Source organism: Cadophora gregata (assembly GCF_030347475.1).
Source record: "Cadophora gregata isolate MNR1 chromosome Unknown scaffold_17, whole genome shotgun sequence".
NCBI lineage: Eukaryota > Fungi > Ascomycota > Leotiomycetes > Helotiales > Ploettnerulaceae > Cadophora > Cadophora gregata.
Genome location: NW_026695940.1, coordinates 1,504,459 through 1,526,411, shown reverse-complemented (window position 1 = coordinate 1,526,411; position 21,953 = coordinate 1,504,459). Strand labels below are relative to the sequence as shown.

At 48.5% G+C, this 21,953-nt stretch overlaps 10 protein-coding genes across 10 annotated transcripts; 5 read left to right on the top strand and 5 right to left on the bottom strand.

The window, feature by feature from the left end:
- Window positions 1-1,199: 1,199 nt before the first annotated feature.
- On the top strand, window positions 1,200-2,670 carry ONS95_006316 (uncharacterized protein; the record flags this gene model as incomplete). Its single annotated transcript, XM_058499771.1, has 6 exons — window positions 1,200-1,262; window positions 1,371-1,709; window positions 1,759-2,046; window positions 2,135-2,185; window positions 2,250-2,345; window positions 2,395-2,670. The coding sequence occupies 6 exons, from the start codon at window positions 1,200-1,202 to the stop codon at window positions 2,668-2,670; spliced, it is 1,113 nt and encodes a 370-aa protein (XP_058350815.1).
- Window positions 2,671-4,033: 1,363 nt separating this feature from the next.
- ONS95_006315 (uncharacterized protein) lies at window positions 4,034-4,855 on the bottom strand (the record flags this gene model as incomplete). Its single annotated transcript, XM_058499770.1, has 1 exon — window positions 4,034-4,855. The coding sequence occupies one exon, from the start codon at window positions 4,853-4,855 to the stop codon at window positions 4,034-4,036; it is 822 nt and encodes a 273-aa protein (XP_058350814.1).
- Window positions 4,856-5,071: 216 nt separating this feature from the next.
- ONS95_006314 (uncharacterized protein) lies at window positions 5,072-5,455 on the top strand (the record flags this gene model as incomplete). The annotated part of the gene is made up of 1 exon (XM_058499769.1): window positions 5,072-5,455. The coding sequence occupies one exon, from the start codon at window positions 5,072-5,074 to the stop codon at window positions 5,453-5,455; it is 384 nt and encodes a 127-aa protein (XP_058350813.1).
- Window positions 5,456-7,783: 2,328 nt separating this feature from the next.
- ONS95_006313 (uncharacterized protein) lies at window positions 7,784-8,548 on the bottom strand (the record flags this gene model as incomplete). The annotated part of the gene is made up of 2 exons (XM_058499768.1): window positions 7,784-8,375; window positions 8,519-8,548. The coding sequence occupies 2 exons, from the start codon at window positions 8,546-8,548 to the stop codon at window positions 8,013-8,015; spliced, it is 393 nt and encodes a 130-aa protein (XP_058350812.1). The 3' UTR covers window positions 7,784-8,012.
- A 950-nt stretch (window positions 8,549-9,498) lies between these two features.
- Window positions 9,499-10,326, bottom strand: ONS95_006312 (uncharacterized protein). The gene is made up of 2 exons (XM_058499767.1): window positions 10,051-10,326; window positions 9,499-9,997 (listed from the first exon to the last, which is right to left on the bottom strand). Exons 1-2 carry the CDS (start codon window positions 10,087-10,089, stop codon window positions 9,695-9,697), a joined length of 342 nt encoding a protein of 113 aa, XP_058350811.1. The 5' UTR covers window positions 10,090-10,326; the 3' UTR covers window positions 9,499-9,694.
- Window positions 10,327-11,618: 1,292 nt separating this feature from the next.
- Window positions 11,619-12,106, bottom strand: ONS95_006311 (uncharacterized protein; the record flags this gene model as incomplete). The annotated part of the gene is made up of 2 exons (XM_058499766.1): window positions 11,619-11,972; window positions 12,038-12,106. 2 exons carry the CDS (start codon window positions 12,104-12,106, stop codon window positions 11,619-11,621), a joined length of 423 nt encoding a protein of 140 aa, XP_058350810.1.
- A 1,182-nt stretch (window positions 12,107-13,288) lies between these two features.
- ONS95_006310 (uncharacterized protein) lies at window positions 13,289-14,934 on the top strand (the record flags this gene model as incomplete). Its single annotated transcript, XM_058499765.1, has 5 exons — window positions 13,289-13,422; window positions 13,473-13,592; window positions 13,639-13,778; window positions 13,824-13,931; window positions 13,985-14,934. The coding sequence occupies 5 exons, from the start codon at window positions 13,289-13,291 to the stop codon at window positions 14,932-14,934; spliced, it is 1,452 nt and encodes a 483-aa protein (XP_058350809.1).
- Window positions 14,935-15,671: 737 nt separating this feature from the next.
- ONS95_006309 (uncharacterized protein) lies at window positions 15,672-17,964 on the top strand (the record flags this gene model as incomplete). The annotated part of the gene is made up of 10 exons (XM_058499764.1): window positions 15,672-15,743; window positions 15,880-16,032; window positions 16,180-16,391; window positions 16,503-16,555; window positions 16,640-16,674; window positions 16,778-16,934; window positions 17,029-17,164; window positions 17,284-17,374; window positions 17,443-17,854; window positions 17,927-17,964. 10 exons carry the CDS (start codon window positions 15,672-15,674, stop codon window positions 17,962-17,964), a joined length of 1,359 nt encoding a protein of 452 aa, XP_058350808.1.
- Window positions 17,965-18,135: 171 nt separating this feature from the next.
- ONS95_006308 (uncharacterized protein) lies at window positions 18,136-19,076 on the bottom strand (the record flags this gene model as incomplete). The annotated part of the gene is made up of 3 exons (XM_058499763.1): window positions 18,136-18,155; window positions 18,317-18,892; window positions 18,944-19,076. The coding sequence occupies 3 exons, from the start codon at window positions 19,074-19,076 to the stop codon at window positions 18,136-18,138; spliced, it is 729 nt and encodes a 242-aa protein (XP_058350807.1).
- Window positions 19,077-20,118: 1,042 nt separating this feature from the next.
- Window positions 20,119-21,197, top strand: ONS95_006307 (uncharacterized protein; the record flags this gene model as incomplete). The annotated part of the gene is made up of 2 exons (XM_058499762.1): window positions 20,119-20,971; window positions 21,076-21,197. 2 exons carry the CDS (start codon window positions 20,119-20,121, stop codon window positions 21,195-21,197), a joined length of 975 nt encoding a protein of 324 aa, XP_058350806.1.
- Window positions 21,198-21,953: the final 756 nt, after the last annotated feature.

Here is a 21,953-nt window from a genome sequence, read left to right as displayed (position 1 = left end):
TGTGCATGGCGCGCCGTGCATGAAAGGTACATGAGTTCTACCCTCGTGATGTCTTTTCTGTTGTTGATGTGCTGCCTGCGCCGTGATGGCATGCACGAATATCTGCACCGAGAAGTCTTCGGTGCAGCGTCGTTGGAGGGGTAGACGGACCGCGTGCTTGGATGTGGCCGAGGCCGAGGAACTGTTATCTTGTCTGATTTTCAGTCAAATATCCTCAAGTGATTGCAAGGCTAATGGAAGTCATCAGACAGCATCTAAGTACGGGAAAGAATTGTTCTGAGATCTCATAATTTCGAGTATATCAATTCCCTGTTTTTCGTCCATTCTTTCAAAGAGCCGAAATGTGAAAAAGAGCACGAGGACACGCGTCGGGGAGATAACGGGGGTATGTCCTGTAAGTATTGGATATACGGTCCGTACTATGTCTCAGCTAGCTTCAACTCACCGCACCTCGCAGGAGTTCCTGCACGCCACACCCATGTAAAGAGCTTTGTTCACCGTCCCCCGCATGTATGCTACTGTATGTTCTTGGCTGCACAGATCACGAAGTGGCGTTCAGGATCGCTAGTTCTACTAGTCAACTTGAGAACAGAAGTATGCGAGTAGCTAAGTTTGATATGTTGTCCGAGAATATTCACCGAATCAAAGTTTGTGCGTGGGTGATTATCGAATGAGAGGAAAAAAGGTTCTGCGTTGAAGAAGAGTAGCGTGGGAGTGGCAAAGCAATACCATGCACTACTACCCAATGCATGGGAGAAGAGAGACATGAGGTGAAAATACTTAATGGGGTATCTTTGTACGGAACACGTGCTGCATTCGGAAGGATATGAGGCGGTCGTCACTTACTGACAGTCTGTTGTGCGAGCGAGTCAAGGCTTTCCTAGGTGACGCGATGTGCGCGTCCGTAGGGGACAAGCCGTACAGTACCTCCAGATCCAAGTCTGTTTCCCGGGACCATGTCTCACAACCAGGGTAGGAGTCCATGAAGGTACTTGAAGTTCACCGCTCACTAGTGGGCTGGTAGGAAAGCTATATATCCTGTGTCCCCACGCAAATCTATGTGGAAAGTCAAGCTTCGTGCTTTTTATATTTCCACATACACACCCAGTCCCCACTTTCGAAGTTCTTACTTCTTTACCTCACCACATCTCAGTATACCAGTACAGACAACGCAGCGCATTTCATCTTAACTGATCGAAATGGCCGACATTACTGAGACACAAGTTCCTTCCACGGAGTCGTTCGCTGATCGTGAAGCTGCGGTAAGTTTACTTCCCTCTTCCACTCCAATTTAACCCACTACATAGTCCAAACTCCTTCCTCCCAGTACAATTCGTCGCCAAGGATATACTCATACTGACATACTCCAGCTCAATCTCCGCGCCCAAGCCCTCGACGCCCGCGAAGCTGCTCTTGACGCAAGAGAAGCATCACTCGTAGAACGGGAAGCAGCTCTGACTCCACCAGCTGTTCCCGATGCGCCACCCGCAGTCATTTTGGATGACGTGAAGGAGGAGTCCGTTGTGGAGAGTACGCCAGTAGAGGAGATCAAGGAGGAAGAGACCAAGGAGGAGGAGAAGAGTGACGAAGTAACGCCTGTTGTTGAGGAGGAGAGCAAGAGTGAGGAAAAGACCGAGGGAAAAACCGGAGAGGCAGCTCCAGTTGAGGAGGTGAAGGCTGTTGAGGCAGAGCCTGAAGTCAGTGAAACGGTATGTACTCCGAAGTTCCTCGCCAAACCACAGCGTTAACATGACACAGACCGAGGAGCCAAAAGAGGTCTCAGAATCCATACCAGCTGAGGAGAGCATAGCCGCACATGTCGAAGAGCCATCCTCAACTGCCGACGAAACACCTGCTGCCGCTGAAGAGACGCCCGCTCCCGCCGATCAAGCCCAAGAAGAGACCTTCGCACCAGCCGATGAGTTCCCAACTCCAGCACCGATAACCGATATTGAGACCCCGGCTGCGATTGAGGTAGAGCCTACTTTTGTGCAACCTGAAGAGACAAAGGAGGAGGTGAAGGAAGAGGATATCAAGGAGACACCGGTAAGCAATCAATATGTCTCTTTCGGACTGCTGGTATCGAAAATCGACTCAAGCCTGTGATTCTTTGGATGACTAATGCAAACCCTAGGTTGAGGAGTCGAAACCTACTGAGGCTGAAGCGAGTGAGACTTTGCCTGTGGTAAGTGTAAAACTTTTCCAAGCAAGCGAATCTGGTATGAGCTGAGATGCTGACTGTGAGACAGATCGAGGAATTAGCTCCTGTCGAGCAGGCGCCCGTTGAAGTGACCCCTCAAGTCGAAGAGACACCAGCTGCCGTCGAAGAAGCCTCCGCTCCTGCTGTAAGGCCCAGTCCTCACCCTTCTTCAAGACCTCAACTAACATCCACAGACCGAAGAAGCACCCGCCCCCTCATCCTCAGAGCACGTGACATTCGCACCCACTCCCGAGACCATCTCAACCCCCGAGCCAGCGACCACTGAAGCAACCGAGCCTACGATCGTCGAGGAGCCTACTTCTATTCTGAAGTCGGCGCAAGAAGAGAAGTCGGATAAGAAGAAGGAGGAAGAGGAGAACACTACTGCTGCTACCGAGAACCCTGTTAATGAGCAGACGATTGATATCCCTGTTGCGTCGCATGCGGCGCCGCAGCCGATTTCGGTTTGACTAGCACGGTTGTTTGGGAGGGGGAAGGAGAAGGAGAAGGGAAGTACTGAGGTGGAGAGTGGGAAGGCGGAGGTTGTTGCTGACTAGGTCGACTTTGTGGGTTGATGGGATGGGTGGATGGGAATGGTGATGGCGGATGGAGGTTGAATTTGTGGAAGAAGAGATAGGGAGAGGTCTCAAATGTGGTGTTGATGGATGGGATATCTAATAAATTGACAAAGCGATGCATAGCTATGGTATGTCTGGTTATTATTATGGGAGGATTCGTTTCGGATTTCAGGCATAGCTTGCGTCTTTTCTTCGCAGTGGGGTTTATTTGGCTCGGGGACCTAGTTTATACGTTATTTCATTGTAAAACTGAATGGATGGATCTCTACTCTACAATTGTTCCAAAATCCCCTTCATACTGTGATACTAAAAAGTCCAGTAAATTCTAAAGAAGTATCTAAAGTGTCGAGAGTCAAAGTCCTCCTCGCCTGAGCCCCGCTCAATTCAATCAGTCGATCTCCACTCCACATCACATCAAAAATTTTACACCCCACTAACCCCTCCATCTAACCAAATAGTGTGTTCTGCTGACATCTCATCAGATACACACCCTCGGTCGTCTAGTTGGTTTATGGCGTCGGACTGTAATGGGTTATTCAGTTTCATCCGAATGTCGCGCGTAAGTGCCTCCATTCACAGGTGTTGGAAAAGATGGTTTCTCTCAGACAGCTGCTAACAGCTGTATAGGTTCGACTCGCGCCTGAGGGAATTTAACTTTTTTTTGGGACTTTATGTTTTTTGATGTTTTACTAGAGGGGGGTTTGTTTGATGGGTGTTTTTGGCGGTCGAGAGTCTAGGTGAACAGTGGTTGGTTGGTTGGTTGGTTGGAGTGGATGGAGGGGAGTAACTCGCTTATTGTTTGGCTGGCAGGGGTGCGGAGTGGATCATTAGGGCATTTTGTATGTCACTCTTCGGCAGTCAAGATTCGAAATGTTCAATGTAAATCATAGGGAGAAGACTCTTTTTGAAAGAAACGAGCGTTGAATTTAATGTCCAAGAACTGAAGTTAAGTGAAAATGGTCCTCGCAAAAATCCCACCCCATCATATCATTCATGTCCTCCTGAGAACATCCCATCAACAGAATCCAGAGAATCTGTCTCAGTATGTCCTTTGACCTATATACAATTCCATCCCATCCCCAGCCAAAAAAAAGTGAAGGTAGGAAATGAAAGAAGAGAGGCAAAATCATGAATCCATCAAGGAATGAAAACGAAAGTCCCAAGCCCAAGAACAGGAAAAGAAGGAAGAGATATCTCAAGTCCCACAAACTGCTGTAGAGCTCACAAAGGCTCAAATATGTACATCATCAGATAGTCAATGCTCAGTCTCGAACTCGGCCTCAGCCTCAGTTTCAGCCTCTGGCTCGCGCTTGTTGTGTCTGATAGGGACAAAGGTCGAGGTTCCACCAATACCGAGTCTGTTTCCAGGCTCGCGAGTCTCAACAATAGCCTCAGCCTCAGCTTCAGCTTCGCGCTTGTTGTGTCTGATAGGAACGAAGGTAGGAGTTCCACCGATACCAAGTCTGTTTCCAGGCTCGCGGGTCTCGATGATAGCTTCGGCTTCAACTTCTAACTCTGGAGCAGCTTCAGCTTCAGCCTCGGCATCGGCATCGGCATCGGCTTCAGGCTCGCGTTTGTTGTGGCGGATGGGAACGAATGTTGGGGTTCCACCTATGCCGAGACGGTTGCCTGGCTCGCGGGTTTCGATGATGGCCTCTGCTTCTGGCTCTGCCTCTGCATCGCGCTTATTGTGTCGGATAGGGACAAAGGTTGAAGTGCCACCGATGCCGAGTCTGTTTCCTGGATCTGCTTCTGGTGCTGGCTCACGCTTGTTATGGCGGATGGGAACGAAAGTAGAAGTCCCGCCAATGCCGAGTCTGTTTCCGGGTTCGGCTTCGGGTGCTGGTTCACGTTTGTTGTGGCGGATAGGAACGAAGGTTGAGGTTCCGCCGATACCAAGTCTGTTTCCAGGGTCGGCCTCTGGAGTAGGCTCACGCTTGTTGTGTCTGATTGGAACGAAAGTAGAAGTACCGCCAATGCCGAGACGATTGCCAGGTTCAGCAAGGGGAAGTGGAGCGGCGAGAATTGCAGGAAGAATGAAAGCAACCGCAACAGCAATGCGAGAGAATGAAACCATTTCTAGAGAGGAGTTAGCATGAGAAGACGATTGAATGGAGATAAGGATCTTACTGTTTGAGGCTGGGTTGAGATCTAAGATTTGAAAAGCTTGAAATGAGATCAAGGAAGGTGCTGTAACTTGAAGAAATCTATGATAGAGATAGAGGAAAGCTGAGATAGGAAAGAGGGAGAGAGCTCCTTGGATGTAGAAGAAGATGAGATGAGATGAGATGAGATGAGGATGAAGAAAGAAAACTACACCGGATATCTTCGAGCTTTTGTATCTCGAAGTCCTCAAGCTGAGATGCAGAGCTCACCGAGAGGAGGTCAGTATATTGACTTGCATACTATCCACTATCCCCGGATGTACATCGATTCCGAAAATACACAGCAATACAGACACGGATACACAGACACATTCTCTGGTATCGCAGCCGAAGACATGAATAGCACATCAGCACGGGATCCTCAGACAAAGAAACTCAAGAAACATCCTCAACGCCTCCTTCTCCCGGCAACCGAAGACACGAATAGCACTAAAAAACAAACGAGACTCGGAAGTACTGGCTGGTATGCTTCCAGAGCATCTGGAATGTGGTTCCACCAAGCATTCGACTAAGCCAAGGCTTACCTGCCCTACCGTATCCTATCGATGATCCTTGCTAAGGTACAGAAAACACCATCCTTTCTCCTTCTTCGTGTCCCCACATACATTTGCAGCAAGTATTCAGCTTCATCGAGCCTCAAATCCTTAACCAAGACGGATAACACCATAGTGCTGGACCCTGCATGCTGCCATAAATACCAGCAGTCAGTCAGGCAGGCAGCGTGCAGATTAATCTCGCGAAGATGACGCGCAGCGCAGTGCAGTGCAGCCAAGCAGCCGAGATATCCCGGAAGCCAGATTAATATGGTTAAAGTTTACTTTACTCGGCATAGAAGCAATCTGGGGATCCGACGGCGGCTAATTGGGAGCTTGTTTGGTTTGATTCCTTGTTTTTTGCATAGGTAGGTAGGTAGGTAGGTAGGTACATTTACCAGTAATGAGGATCTCTCGGGTGAGTGAAGATGCGGTGGGCTGGGCGGGCGAGGCGGGCTGCGGCTATTTTGGGAGGGCTGTGCTGTGTTGAAAGTTCCAGGGGTGAGTAGTGGCTGGTTCAGTTCAGTGGTCAGCGTCTTTTTATAGGCGCTTTAGCGTGCGTGGGATGGCACGCTACGAATCGTAGGGTTAAGCGAGGATCGCTGGAGCGGGAAGTCCCCTGACAGACAGCGCATCATTACTCTGGCTTGCATGCTTCCTGGTTGATACTGGACTTGTCCTAAAGATTCGATTTTGTTTGGTTGTGTTTCTCCAAGTTTGAACTGTAATCTGACATCATTTCCAGGTACGTTGAGATGTAAATCCCTTGGTCGCGGTTTCTGAAGCCTCCTTCATGTTTTACTTCGCTGTTGTTTATTTCCGCGATAGTTTTCGGCTGCAGGAATGCTTCAGAATCCCTTTGAACAGAGCATCTAAAATCCGCTGAAGGTGCAGCTAGGCCTGAGTGGAAACACAAGTAGTATCCGGGGCTCACTCATTTACAGCTAAGATTTGGAGACCCAAGTCGTGTTTTTGTCAAGGGTCCGTAAGTGTGGGAACGGTTCTGCCATCTGCATGCAGTCATAAGGAGAGGTACATATGGAGACTTTGTTCATAATCTTCATAATTAGATACTCTAATGTTTTCTTTCGCATTCACTACTCATATTCCAGTCTGTTTCTGTCGAGGTACATCTCCACCAGCTGTCAAGAACTTAGCGTGACTGCAGCGTGCAGACACCAAATGTCCATTTCGCCGGTACGCAATCTGTGTCCGATATTGCTGTAACCCTACTCAAATGACGTGCATAGTGGCGTCTGCAATTCGGGTTACATTTCCATGAAGAACAAACACCGAAGTCTGGTACGATGCTGTGGTTTGGGTGGGATAGTATTTGGGGTCCATTCATTTCAACAGTGGTAATAACAATCATGACTGCATCTCACGTTGCCCCGCGCACTCGGAAGGCAGTGTGATTGGGCCGCACTTGATAAACCTTGGTATTTGGTTTCTGAGCGATATTGATGTTTCAATGCAGCAGTTCTGGAATACATACTTTTGCATCGAAGAATAGAATTGGAGCGTTTTACCAAATTCTGTTCCTTATGGCAGCCTGCGGTTTCCTTGAATTCTTGAAGTTGTGGAACAATGTCCAAACAAAACCGTCCGGAAATAAAGTATAATTTCCTCTGTCGTGCTTTGCTTGCATGGTACCGAATGCGAACTTCTCGAAATGGATAGAAAAACCATGCCTCGGAATAGGTTCATCTCATCACGACTCAAAAGTTCACTAAGCTGTGGTCCTGGAAATGGTTCCTTCTGCATTGCTTTCCCCAAACAGCCTAACTCTTTCGAACCAATAAATAAGGACGAGAGGCAATTTGATATGCCATCTTTAGGGCAGGCAGATCCTGTTTATGCGTTGTCCAAGCTATTCCGGACGGGTTTCCAAACAATCACTGACGAGTAAGATGTGCTGCCGGTGGTAAGAATTCTCTGCACAGATAGTTCAGTGTGACAGAAGGGTGTTTCGAGCGGTTCCGATGATATGACTCTGCATGCGCTGGCTTTAGTCTGCCTCGCTGTTGGTGGTGTTGTGTATGCGCCTTTGTGAGGTTTCGTGTTTTTTGGCGGAAACCTGAGCAGAGGCACAGTCGTTGGTTCCTGTTGTTGTTCTTCTGAAGAGGTCTGATGCCTAAGAGTCTCGTAATGCTAGGCTGACTGGCCGTGACTTTGGTTTCATGAATGATTGTGCAAGTGAGTCGATTGAGATTTTGGGGAGACGTTGAATTGAGATGTATGCCAGTCTTGGACTCCACAAGGGAAGGGGGACCCAAGATTGGGAAGTTTTAATTTCATTTAATTCTAGTAGACAGATAGTATAACACTTGGTGAGTTATAATCAAGTGGTCATCAACAATGTGCTGCCCCAAGCTCAATGTCGATGACGAATGCTTCTCAAGATCAAACCACAATCCAATATCCAATTCCATCCCAAAGTATGCAAACCATCCCAACACCGGCCATAAACACCACTAAATACCGTAATTCTCATGAGCACTCCATATATACAATGTCTTCTTCTTCCCCACAGTCTTCATTCACAAACCGCACCTCCCCCCAGCACCTCCCCATCATTCCCCACACACCCCTCTTTATCCCTAGCCTTCGAAACAATAACACTAAACACCGCCAATGGTATGATCAAGAGCAGCATGACAGCCAGGAAGATACAGATCAGTGCTTTGCGTTTGTTGTTTCGACGGTGTTCTGATTCTTGAGGGTTGGCGTGGTGGGATTTTGGATTTGAGATTTGGTGGAGGGGGAGGTCGATGCTGGGTGAGCGTGAGGGCGAGGGAGAGGGTGAGTATGGTGGTGGTGGGGAGGAGGAGTTTGGTGGGTGTGGTTGGGAGGTGGATCTGGATCTGGAGGAGGATGAGGGTAGTTTGTAGAGGGGGAGCTGAGATGTGTTAGCCAAAGTACGGAGTGGATGGAATCTGAAAGTATCTGGTTGGGCTGGGCTTCCGTGTAAGATTCAAGGCGAGTCTTGAAGGTCGATTGGACATCAAGAGAGAAATAATGAAAATGTGTGAGGAGACTTACAAGAGGCCCATCTGATCTTATGTCTGCCATTTGTTATTCCTGCCTACACCCGATGCAAAGCGGGGAGATACAAGAGAAAAAAAGATCATGAAATCCCCAACTGGAAACACAGTCTCAAAAAAAGATTGTCGTGCGTTCGAACGGCCTGTAGCTCATCGATACTGGATTTTTGAAGGCCGGGTTGTAACGGGCAAGTTGATTGATACGGTTCCTATTTCATGTCCTCCTGCTGTAAGGTCGATTTTCGAATGAGTACGTCTCGAAGCTGCGCATCTGAAGAAACAAACAACGATCTCGCGATACAAGTTCTAATAAACTCAATAAAGGCCGTCACAAAAAAGAAATGTTCTTGAAAATTCTCCACTGCCACTCAACCATCTCATATCCAGGTGGGATCCACCGTATTGTATTGTAAAGTAAACAATTCGCAAGATCGCTCAGAGCCTAACAAGGTTTTATGCTGACAATTATTATTGTCCACCGCATCTGTAACCTGCAGCACGGTAGTAGGCAGAATTGCATTTCAGATTATTGTTGGAGCGGCGCTTGCACAGTTGGGTGGCGGAGCCCTGGGTGCGAGCGAATCCTGGGGTTGGTGGTCCCCTGTTCGGATGCTGGGAGTTCCAGGAACTGTGTTCTCGGGTACCGAAGGGGCGGGGGTTGGCGGCTGTTATTTTGAGAACGGGAGTGCGCTGGGACGGGAAGGGTTCGGTAGGGTGTAGGGTTTTTCGTGGGGAGTGGTTTGGATTGTTCAGCTTGTTTCTGAGGCGTTTATCGTACGTGCATTGATTGAGAGAGTACGCAAGTGCTGAGTTTTCGAGACATAATTGTTAGATGGTTTGGTTGGATGAGGGGGTTGGATGAGATTGTGAACTTTTCTAGGGGCTGCTGACTGCTGCATGCAACCGAGTCTGAATGCTGGTGATTGGTTTCATGAGGCTAAAGTCACGCAAAATTGTACTGAAGTATCTAAATCTGTAGCTGATACGTATCCAATCGATGTTTTTTCAGAATATATTCCAAAACCTGTTTCTCCACTGAAAATTTGTAATGGCATTGTTCCACCAGCATGAAACTTTAGGCTCTTACGCTGAGGGCTCTTCACAGCCCCGAGTTCAGTAAAACATATTGAAGCACCAAGAAAAATATGGATATTCGACCTCAGTTATTACTATCTCAATTCATCTTCACCACCACTGCAATGATAGCGCAAACCGTAAGGGCCATACTAATACAAGCCAAAATCGTCCTTGTAATTCTCGTCCGCTCTTCTTCATGGTGCTTGTCGCATGTTTGCGTGTATTGCGCAGGTAATGGGTATTGGTAGAGCGGATTACCAGCGTAAGGTATCGGTTTGCGAGCGATGAAAGGATCGTCAGGTGCGGATTCTAGGTCGGAGGGGCGGGATTGTCCTTGACCGGTGTAAAGTGCTGGGTTGTAAGATGGCGAAGGTGTTGTGATAGGGATGTAGGCTGCGACCTGGGTGATTGTCTTAGTATTTTGGGTTTTCTAGGGATTGGTTGTATGTTTACCTTTGCGACAGCGGGTCGTGGTGGGAAAGGGTCAACCATGGTGACACCGGTTGTTTGCAAATATTGACCCTCCGACTGAATCAATCCGCCTTGAAAGCCTCAGTGATCTTGTCTCCGATTTCCGCTTCCGCCGCCAAATGAAAGTTCCTTCCAACTCCCGCTCCTTGGTCGCAAAGCTCGCTCGGCGAGGGGTGTAAACAATCAAGTCGTGATGGTGGACAGTAAGCGAGCAACGCTGCACCGTCAGGTTGACACGAAAACGAGTGAAGTTTTGAGGACAACACTGCAATCGTAGTAGAGAGCGACGAAGCTCTACTTGTATCCTCACAGCCCCTTCAAAAGTCCAATCTCAACAACAAAGTCTAGACGGCCGCAGATTGGAGGCTGACACATCAACGGAGAACAAGCCTACACATCTTTAATTTCCCCATCATCCAACACTGTCTCAGACGAATGAAAGTTTGGTGATTTCCCAGTGCTCTGGATCGCATTGATAATACATCGGTTTCTTGTGTGCGATCACGGCGTTGGATGGATTGTTGGGTTTGAAGCGGCGCGGCGCGTGCAGGCAGGTTTGAGATGGGTGTTGGAGTTTCGTGTTTGGGTCTCGCTTCGGGCTGCATGTCCCCTGAGTGACGCTGCCAGGAGTTCACGGTGAGGAGAGTCACATGGAAAGCTATGAACTCGAAAGAACATTGAAGTCGACTTTTAAAAGGTTTGTCTAATCTTATTGCTGTAGCATAAGCTGTACGACGACCAACGCGACAAGTAATGGCCTAGTCCGAGCTTCGCTTCACTCCAAATCTCGCTTTCATGCCAAATACAATTGATTGACTGGCCTCGACGCCCGTGATAGATCATTGCTTTTCGTTCGCGCCTTCGCAGGAAAAGACAGTGTTTTCCCAATCTGGAACAATCAACGTTCTTTGTGGACCAGCTCTCGTCTCCTTGGCAGGAAGCCTGATGAATCCTCGCCACAGCGTATGAACATAGAAAACCACTCGTTGGGAATAGAGTTGCAAGAAAGCACGATATCTCAAACTAATAGAATAAAGAGGTTCTCAGGAACTAAGTAATATGGAACTCATTTGTGTCCCGATGTATAATTTTCCACCAAAGTGCTTGGTAGCTTTCAATAATCGCTTTTCCCATCCGCTCCTCGTCGTCACTCCAGAATGTCTCTCCCTTACTCTCTGCATAGCCACAAGAAGTTATAATCTTCTCGTGCTCGTCGTTTGCTGGGGTCGAATTCTTTAGTACGGAGAGTGAGCTTTCTGGGCGATGAGGTTTAGAATGTTTCTTATGTTCGATTTGGTTGATTCGTTTGATTGGACCTCTGTGTACTATATTGCACTGGTATATCCACCACAAAGAAAATAGACTCCGTCGCTATGCCCAAGACCTGTATTGACAACCTCCAATTATCTGGAACATCCATCGATCCTCGTTTAGCCGATGAAGAATACTCTTTCCAAAATATTAGACTCCATCGCTATGCACACCCCTTAGATCCAGAGGCTCATGAAATACACTCCTCGACTCTGGAAATTTTCCAGTTCCAAACCACATCAACAGTCCCCACTCGTACTCCCATCACTCCACCTCACACAAAAACTATTTTCCCTCCCCCAGTGAAACACCGTCCCCAAAATCACCAGCGGAATAATAACTATCACGACAGCCGCTAAACAAAAGCACATAATCCTCCTGCGATTATACTTTTTCTGGTTGGAATACTTATTCGTGGACACGTAGCGGGGATAATTTGGCGAAGAGCGATATGTGATGTTTGTAGCTACGGTCTTAAGGGGTGTGATGGGTGTGTTGTGGGGATAGTTGTGTTGTGATTGGATGAAGGGTGGGAGACCGGCTTCGGGGTCGCGGATGTGGAAGTTGTAGGCTGGGGGTGGGGTTGTGGGATACTGTGCAAAAGACAATTAGTGTTTTGTTGGGGGTAGAGTGATGAATGAATGGGAATGGAGCTCACGTCTGCGAATGGATTTGTTGGGTGGAAAGGCGGTGGTGGATTTGGATCTGCTTGTATTGATTCCTCCATCTCGTTTAGTCGGGGAAAGCTAGTGAACAAAGTAAACAATCTAGCGATGTTTGGTGGCGGAAGGGGAATCGTGGGGAGGTGCAGAAAGCGCCTTGTTTCAACGTGACAAAATTACGATAAATCGATTGGAATTAAAATGCCCTCCAGATCGCCGGAGCGGTCCCTCATACATATACAGTCGCAACATCACGACGTTGGTTGGCATCCATTGCTCCGTCGGCCGTGGCTGGTGGCTGCGCAGGCTGAGTAAGGCTCCGGTTTTGGTGCTGAGCCTCAAAGGAATGCTGAGATGGGAATGAGATTCGGGGCCGCAAAGGAGCTTTTGTTGGAGGCAGATCCTGGCAAGGCAGTACTTAGGGGTCGTGAGGCCTGCTCAAAGGGAGGGACAATACAATGGTGGCTGCTATTCGGGGGTGGGGGGGGGGGGGGGGCCTTGTTGGTGTGATGGGTCACGTGTCGGTGAAAAGGGGGCACGTGCTGGGCTTGGGTGTGGGTTTCTTTGACGTGAGATTCGGTGGCTGCGTTGGAATCAGCAAGCCATAGCGGTGATGCGCTCATCCCCCTTCACATCAGCAACATCTGCATGCCCGACTCATACCTACGGCAAAGCGTGTGATGTTCGGTGCCGAGGAGGGTCTGGTGATGTGTGTACATCCTGACATATTCAGGCTAGGAAGATGTCCAAAGCTTTTCTTCCCGTCTTGACTCCCCAATCCATGCAAGCATCCCCGGCATCCCCGACATTTCATCGACTGCCGCATTACCGAAAACCCTCTTTTCCTGGTGAAATCGAGATGCATCAGCCCCCGATGTAACAGCACCAATGACACGGGTCGCGTGCCTGACTATCACTACCGGCTTGAGAACAAGGGTTCTGCTAAAATATCTACCCCTCATTCTCCATCATGCTGTGCATGACAGCGTCGTAGGCAGGATGTTTCCGAAACAGTGGAACATTCCACGAATGAATGGAGAGATGCAGGAGAGAGTGTGATTGAGGTGGAAAGTATCGGTTTGAAGAATCGCCGACCATGGGGACGAGAAATGGTGCTAATCTGAATGACTTCGCTGAGCCGGGAGAAAGGCAATAGGCAGAGAGAAATATATTATACAGCTGTAGGGTAAGGATTCTCGACTGTTCCCTTTCTTCTTCGACGACTTGAGCTCCCTCAAATTTTCATCATGTTTCTTTCTTCTCAGCAAGTCGGTTGGCTTCTATTGCCGGTTCTGGCTCAAGGAGCAACTGTCAGTTACACGATACCATCATCTGCTCCTACTGGGGCAACACCACTTGATCCTGCACCAGTGGGAGTTTCGTGGGTTCTTTCTAGCATGTTTGAAAGATTAAAGACTGAGTCAAAGCCAGATTCGAATTCTTCGCCTTCCCATCTTACTTCACGAATGTGACGGCGACGAATCAATGCCTCAAGAACTTCCAGGAAAGGACAGGGACATGGCCACCGATCCGAATCGGAGGAACCACACAGTGAGTTTACTTCATTTTTCGTGTAATAGAATTCTAAAGGGAATAGGGATCGGGCGAAATATGATGCTTCAACATCTGCATATGTAGTGTATTCTGTGGCTAATCCCACAGATGCGCCGGCGAGTCTGACATTTGGACCCTCTTTTATGTCTTTAGCTGCGACTTATCCTGGGACCGTGGTAGTTGGTAAGTTATTCTCAGCAAATGATGAGCAGCTGTTGATTATTGTAGGACTCAATCGTGGGAAGGATAATATTGCAAACACCATTGCTGCTGCAAAAGTAGCAAAAGACAGAATGAAGAATCTCCTTGCAATCGAGCTCGGAAACGAACCAGAATGTAAGAACTTTCTCATCATTGAATCAAAGCAAGAAACCGTCTAACAAGTCTAGACTACACCAAAGACGGGCAACCCATCGCCATCAAAGCTGGCACGTGGAACCCTGCCACCGACGCCGCCTCCCAAAACAACTGGATTCTCTCAGTCGGCACATCACTCAACACCAAAAACCTCATCCAAGCCGGAAACCACAACGATGCGCCTCCCAAATGGGGTGCTCAAGAACTAATCGCCACGCAGAACAGCACCGTCAAATCCTACGTCCACAATTACGCGCACCACAATTACCCCGGCGGCAGCGTCTCCGGTCTAATGTCTCACGCCGGCATCTCGTCTAACATCGCAATTTTCAAATCTGACATAGCTGCCGCTGCTTCAGTCGGGAAGGAATACGTCCTTGGAGAGACGAACTCCGTGTCTGGTGGTGGCGCGAAGGATGTCAGTCCGCTTTTTGGCGCTGCACTTTGGACAATGGATTACGTTCTGCGCGCATCGAACGCCGGTATCAAACGCACGTATTTCCACCATGGGACCGTGGGATTGTGCTATTACTGTTGGTGGGGGCGGTATAGTATGGGAGCGCCGTACTACGGTGCATACGCTGCTACGGAGGCGATGGCAGGTGGGAAATACATCTCTGCTCTTGATGCGGGGACGACGAACTATGCGGTGTATGCTATCTATGATGGGGCGAGGAAGCCGGTTAAGATTGTGCTGTATAATTCGGATTATTATTCGGGGAGTGGGACGAGAGGAAGTCAGACTTTTGTGTTGGATGGGCTAGTTGGGAGCAGTACTACGGTGAAGGGGAGGAGATTGACGGCTGCGAGTGCGAGTACGAGGGTTGATACGGGGGGTGTGGTTACGTTTGGGGGAAAGACTTTTGGGCAGGGGACGTGTGTTCAGGGTGGGAGTGACGTGGTGGAGAGTGTGAGTGTGGTGGGTGGGAAGGCAAGATTTACGGTGCTGGCTTCGGAGGCGCTGGTGTTGTATTTACAGTGATGGTAAAAGTGGGAAAAAGATGAGATGGGAAGTGTGTTGACTTACCAATCGGAGGAAAAGTCAGACCCGAGAAGCGGCGACGTAAATACCGGCAGTTGAACACAAAAGCGTGTTACCAATGCTCCCAAACCGCCCAAACCCTTTCTCATTTTAATTTTCATGTCACCTTTCAAACACCCGATTGGTGCATCTTATTCTTGCGTACCTGATGCTGCAACCTTAACGGGTGTACCGGGGCTGCTGAAGTTCAGCTTGCTGCCCGAAAGCAGCGAACCATCACCACTTGACTCACGAACCACCTTCCTAATCCTAAAAACAAACAAGTCATGCCGTCCACATTATGGTTATTCTACCACCAAGCTTCGGAATCCGGATGAACCCTCGGGGGTAGGAATCCACTTTTCAAGCAGCCACATGACAGCGGGAGCGGGGTTTAGCCTGCTCTTTTGCAGTCTGGGGATGCGGGGGATGTGAGGTAGGGGTTTGTAGTATGAAATTTGATTGAGGTAGGGCTTTAAGGATCTAGGGGAGTCAGGCACGCGGTGTGGTAAAATTCACGTTGTGGTTTGGAACGGAAGATTTGTGGATGCCGGATGATGAGATATATAGGGGGGATGGGTATGTGGATGTTTTGGATTTTTTTCTGGATTTTGCGTGCTAGGAAGAATTGGAATCTCGGATTCGCAATCTGAAAAACCTGGATTGGAAATTTATCTTCTTGTACAGTTCTGGGAAAGATGTTTACCTCCTCGCTTCTAAGTGCCTGCCTCGCGCTGGTTGTAGGGTTTGTCTCTGCGAGCGTGCAGATTGTATGTTTCCACTCTCCTATTTTTATTCCCTCTTTTCACTACATACTTCAACCTCTCTGACAACCTCCGGGGACTGTCATTATACAACAAGAAGCAGTTGAAGGCTTGAAGCTAACTCAACTCCTTGTCATAACAGATCCCAGGCGCAACTATCACTGCCAAGGGAACGAATCAACACCTTCAAGCACACGGTGGTGGAATCATCGAAGTCAACAATGTATTCTACCTCATTGGTGAGAACAAACTAGGTGGCTCTGCGTTCCAGAGCATCAATTGCTATTCCAGCACGGTCCGTCTCCCCTTCCCTTCATTTCTCTCCTCTCTCTACTCTCCTCTTCCACATCCAATCTCTCTATCTTCACCTCTTCCTCTAATCCTCAATTTTCAATTTTCAAGCCGAAACAAATCTACGGCAGCTGATATAAAATGGAAATAGGATCTCGTAACCTGGACATTCGTCAATAAACTCCTCACCCTACAAGGCTCCGGCGATCTCGGACCCAACCGTGTCGTCGAGAGACCACATGTGATTTACAATGAGAAGACCAGGAAATATGTCATGTGGATGCATATTGATAGTAGTAATTATGGGGAGGCGAAGGCTGGGTGGGCTGTGAGTGATAGTGTTTGTGGGAGTTATCAGTATTTGTGCGTACACCTTGTTTTACCCTGGAGGCACCGTAGTAGGTGTGAAGGGGGAGGGGTGAGGGGCATGGGAAGGAAATGATAAAGGATGGATGATGGCTGATGTGTGGATAGGGGATCGGCTCAACCGCTTGGGTATCAGAGTCGAGATTTGAATCTGTTTAAAGGTATTTGTTCCCTCTCCCCAAACCATTTCGAAATATTGCCTCGAAATAATACATATTCCGGCCTTAATGACTGAAACATGTTAGACACCGATGGCTCAGCCTACCTACTCACCGAAGACGTAAGTCCTTACCCTCCCCCTTTCTCCCTCTATCTCCAGACCCTCCTCAACCATAACCACAACTTCCCAGAGTCATTGACTAACACACCCTCCCTCCATCCAGCGCGCCAACGGTCTCCGCATCGACAGACTCTCAGACGACTACCTCAAGCCCGTATCCACCGTCTACCTCTGGCCAGACCTATACCAATACGAAGCATCGGCGATATACAAGAATGGGAACACGTATTTCATGTTTGCATCGCATCAGAGTGGGTGGGGTATGTACTCCTTTCTCTCTAACCTAAAATCTGCTTGTAAATTCCGTGAATATTCTTTCGTTGTAGGTGAAATGTGCTGATGTGAACTTGACAGATCCGAATGATAATGTTTACTGTACTGCTACGAGTCTGAGTGGGCCTTGGTCGTCGTGGAAGACGTTTGCGACGTCGGGGTCGAAGACGTATAATTCGCAGACGGCGGCAGTGGTTAATATTAGGGGGGTTGTGATGTGAGTCCTTCCGCTACTTCTCACATCTTCCTTAAGCGATATTGCCAATCTCGAAGAGGAAAGGGGAAATATAGATAAGTGAATGAAAATGGGGCTTGTGGCTGATGATAATCATGTAGGTACATGGGTGATCGCTGGAAGAAAGATAACCTCATGACATCCACCTATGTCTGGCTCCCTCTCGAACTATCCGGGACGTCTGCATCAATGGTATGACTTTTGCTTCTGCTTTCCCACCGTTGAACCACATCAACTAGGAGCCGACCCTAGTCTCATAGGCTAACCGCGTAAACTGGATCCTCAACATCGGCTCCGGAAGCTGGGCCCCCGGCCCAAGCGAAACCACGCCCGAAGCCGAATCCAGCAGCAACAGCCTCTCCGCAGGCGCCAAATCCCTCGACTGCTCCGGCTGTTCTGGCTCGAAGGATGTCGGATATATTGGCGGTGGAGCGGGCGGCACGCTCACGTTTAATGGGGTGTCGAGCACGGTGGCGACGACGAGCACGATTAGGATTGCGTATATCAATGGGGATAGTTCGCAGCGGTATGCGAATGTGGTGGTGAATGGGGTGGGGACCGTGGTGGCGTTTGTGCCGACTGTGGGGAGCACGCCGATGAGTAGTACGTTGACGGTGCCGTTGAATAAGGGGTCGAATACGATTCGGTTTGAGGGGTATAATGGGGGATGGGGTGAGTTTTCTGTTCTCTTTTTCCAATATCTCCCAGTTTTTATGATTTGGGGGCTGTGCTGATATTGTGTAGGTCCAGATATTGATCGATTGATGGTGCCTGTTTCATAAGGACGACATACTGCTTGGTATTGCCAGGCGGAAGTGAATAGGGCTTTGAAGGAGTGGGGGAATTGAAGGCGATAAATTGACTATGCACGCAGTACAGGCGCGCGTTTGTTTTCTGGTGCGAGTGCTTTGAAACAACCACTTAGTAAATCAATTGAGTCATGTCTCGAGTGTTTAAAACAACGTATAATCCTCTGTGGCAAATTATATCGTTTCCGCAAAATCGACGAATCTCTCCAGCACTGCCATCTCCTCGTGATCATCGATCGTGATATCAGCGAGACGACCGAGTGTGGCGGCATAGGTGCATTCGTGCAGACTTGCCGCAGCAGCAGTTCCAGACTGTCGAATTTACCTGGATCGACAATCCGTAGGGGTGATAATTCGGCGCGGCTTTGTTTGATCGCAGATTCAGCGGCTTCTTCGTATTGTGCGCCGATCATGCGGAGGCGGAGATACTTTGCTAGAACTGTTGAGCAGAGGAGGGAGAGCTGACCATCAAGTGGGTCGTCCCGTCCCGAGTATCTGTATCGACATGGAAACTCAACAGTGGTAATCGCTCGCGATTTGAGAGCAAATGTACCGATCTGGATCTCGATGTCTGAGAACTCAGCTTGATCGATAGCTTCGTATGTGAGCGTTGTAGATACCCAGATATAACCTGTGGCGCAAGTGCTGATGGAGTAGAGTGATCCATTGGAGATGTTGCGTTTCTGGACAAATGCTTTGGAGCCGTAGACTCTGATATCTGCGAAGTTCGCAGTCAGGTCGGACCCATATTTGCCAAGAAACTTCTCATCGTTGACGTCGAGGTCGGGTATGTCGATTCCAGAGTCAGTTCTTGATGTTATGAAGAACATTGGTTCCGTCATGAAGTTGGTGTCGATCGTTCCATCTTGGACACGGCTTATTCTCAATCTTTGACTTGAGACTAAGTGTATTTAGAATGAGTATCACTGAATCATAATGCGGGAAAACGTACACTCGGTAGAAACAGCAGCCTCCTGTATAATATCCGGCAGCTGAGAAAACACGCGATCGTTCTGGGACGTAACATCAATAAGCGAAGGCGCTCGACTTCTCGAGGTAACGTAGATTTCATTTTCGAAACTCATATTTGCGATTCCAAAACAGTATAGATCATCAAACACAAGCCATGACAAGGAGCGGGAACTGGGGAAACATGCTTATCTATGAGGGCAAGGCAGATAACGGTGAGTGCTTGCGTTGACAGACTCTGGGCCTCGTATTTAGAAAGCTCGCTAAATTTAGATGAGGCGGGGTTGTGAGGAATACGAGAATGACGACGAATGGGAATGATGAAATTGATGAGGGAGATATCTGAAACGAAGTTGCAGATGCGGTCGAGAACATGCGGACCGGGCCATCAGGAACTAGAATCCTGCTTTCTGGGAAACATGTACGATGACAGCACTTGCTGGAGGAAGGGAGTTGTGATATCACGTGACGGGATATATCTATGAGAACCTGACCTTTAGGGAAGTACTCAGAAGATCATCGTGGAGTTGATGACCTAATTGAAAAAAAAAAAAAAAAAAGATCTGTGACGAAAAAACATAAACACAGCTGGAGAAGTGCTTCCTCCATGCTCTGCCTTGCTTGGAAGGCAAGCAAATGCTCCTTGCGTTGTCCATGGGCTCCGCATGCTGAGTCCTCCAAAAACAGCCGTCGAGCCTGGCAATTAGTGAGAAATGAGAGCAGAGAAACCTAACAGCGACAAAGCGATCATAACAAACAAAAACTTCAAAGCGTAGACAAAGCAAGCAGTATCGAAATCGTTGACGTGTTGAGGAGTCATGATATGCTCCAACAGGGATTCGCGTCAATTTCGTGAAATTCATGCAAACGGGACTACCCCACAATTAGGGAGAACAACGGCAAAGAAACTTCTTTGTTGCTCTTCTCAATCAAAACCTCCAAGTTGTAGCTTCGATAGAATCCAACTCTTCGTTCTGTCGTTGTCCCGTCCTCAATATCCAGTAAAGTTGACGAAGTCAAATTGAGCGCGTCTTCCAACAGCCGAGGCGCGTCAGCTCCGTCCAGGATTTTACGGAAATAGCCCCACGATCTTCAACATTCCCCCTCCGGGTATTGCACCTCAACAACACCTCGCACAGCACCAATTCGACATATAAGATGTCTGCAGAGGTCGCAAAGAAGAGAGGGCGGCCAAAGAAGGTTATTTCTGACCCGGTAGAGGTGGAGGTTCTGGAGACTGCGAAGAAGGCGACAACCAGGGCGAAATCTACAAAGACGGCCGCGAAGGGAGTGAAAGCAGCTCCGGCGACACCTGCGAAGGCTACTGTCGTGAAGAAGAGTGTGTCAAAAGCTGCTGAGATACCTGTAGTGTCGAAGATAGCGACGAAGAGTTCTGCACCAAGTGCGAAACCGGTTGAGAAGGCAATTGTCGCCAAACCTACCCCCACTTCCCCGACGACGTCGAAGATATTGGAACAGGTGAAGGAACTGGAAGCGAAGAAGGGGAATGTCACACAAGAGTCTGCAAAGGGAACAGCACCGACGGACGGCAAACTGAAGGGAGAATCGACACCAGAGTCAGCTAAAATGGTCGAAAGGTCACAGCAGCAATCCAGTACCAAGCCATCTACGATCTCATCAAAACCCCAACCAACAATGGCAACCAAACCAACCCCTCCATCCTCACAACCCAAACCATTTCCCTCTCCAATCTCACCAAATCCAAAGGCCCCGACAAAAGCTTCCCCTCCCCCTCCCCCTCCCTCGAAATCCACACCACCACCACCCCCTCACTCAGCCGCAAAACCTACACCCAAACCACCACACGTCCCAATCGCCGAACTCAATTCCGCGATCGTTTCCAATATCGCGGCGAGAGCGGGAGCACGACCCAATACCGCGGGAAGCCAGCAGTTGCCGAAGAATTATAGGCCTGTTGCGAGGAAGGTCACGATGGCGATTGTGGCGCTGCCGATTGCGATTGTGACGAGTTATGTGTTGTATCAGAGATGTGAGTTTCCCGCCTGTTACATTTTCTTCTCTTCTTTTTATATTTTTAGAGGGCAGGGTCTTGTGAGGTATGAATATTCGCTGATTATTGGTGATGTTTAATAGTGGTTCTGGGAGAGGAGAAGAAGTTGTTCCCGATGCCGAAACAGATGATGGGTGTAGATACGGAGACGAAGATTGAGCTGTCGAGTTCAGGGTCGAATTCGACTCCAGCTTCGAGTCAGTAGTCTTAGGACATGGTGTTGCAGGGCTGAAGTGGAATAATAGTTAATGCTTAACTCCTTGGGCGTGCATAGGCATCTTGCATTGAAGCGGGGAAGGGGTCCTGTGGAGTGGGATTAAACTCCCGCCACTAAGTGCTGAATGGTTCGGTAGAGGGGTGTGGGCGGAAAGTTCCTTTTGTCAACACACTAGGGTTTTGGGGAGGGGGTTTAGCTTCTGGAGGTGGGAACTTGGAAGGTCGTGATATGTTATGATATGATGGGATGGGATGGGATGGTTGGATAGGTTTGGAAGGAATACAGTGTACAGGAAATGAAATCTCAACATTTGATACCCCACGATTTCGCTGTTATTTGCCCTGTTGAAGTCTGAATTTCCGGTGGGCTGAAAGATTGATTCAAATGAGGACATCACTTACACATAGCTTCACCCTCCCTGCAGCTTCATGCTCCAAACGTTTCTTCAAGGATCATAACTAAAAGTGCTCTAAGAGCTAGTATTCTATCTTATATCAAGGTTCCGCTACTTTTAACTTTTACTTTAGGTTATTCTATAACTTAGTCTATTAGAGTCGCTATTATACTAGAGGCGATTTATAAGTAAAGCCATGGGGGCAGGTGTGTTTCTTTGAGGGCCGAACTAGGTCGAGTCGCGGGGTTGGTGACAAGGGATTGTGTTGCTAATGCGATAGAATGTGGGCGTTGGGGACGTGTTTTGTAGTGTCGCGTTGCTTCGATGGCTGTCTGTACGTGCAAATGTAA

Excerpts from the sequence above, each read along its gene's own strand:
- ONS95_006312 (XM_058499767.1), bottom strand. The coding sequence starts at position 10,089 with ATGGTTGACCCTTTCCCACCACGACCCGCTGTCGCAAAG. Across the intron at positions 9,998-10,050 it reads CACGACCCGCTGTCGCAAAG|GTCGCAGCCTACATCCCTAT; the intron begins GTAAACATACAA and ends ACAATCACCCAG.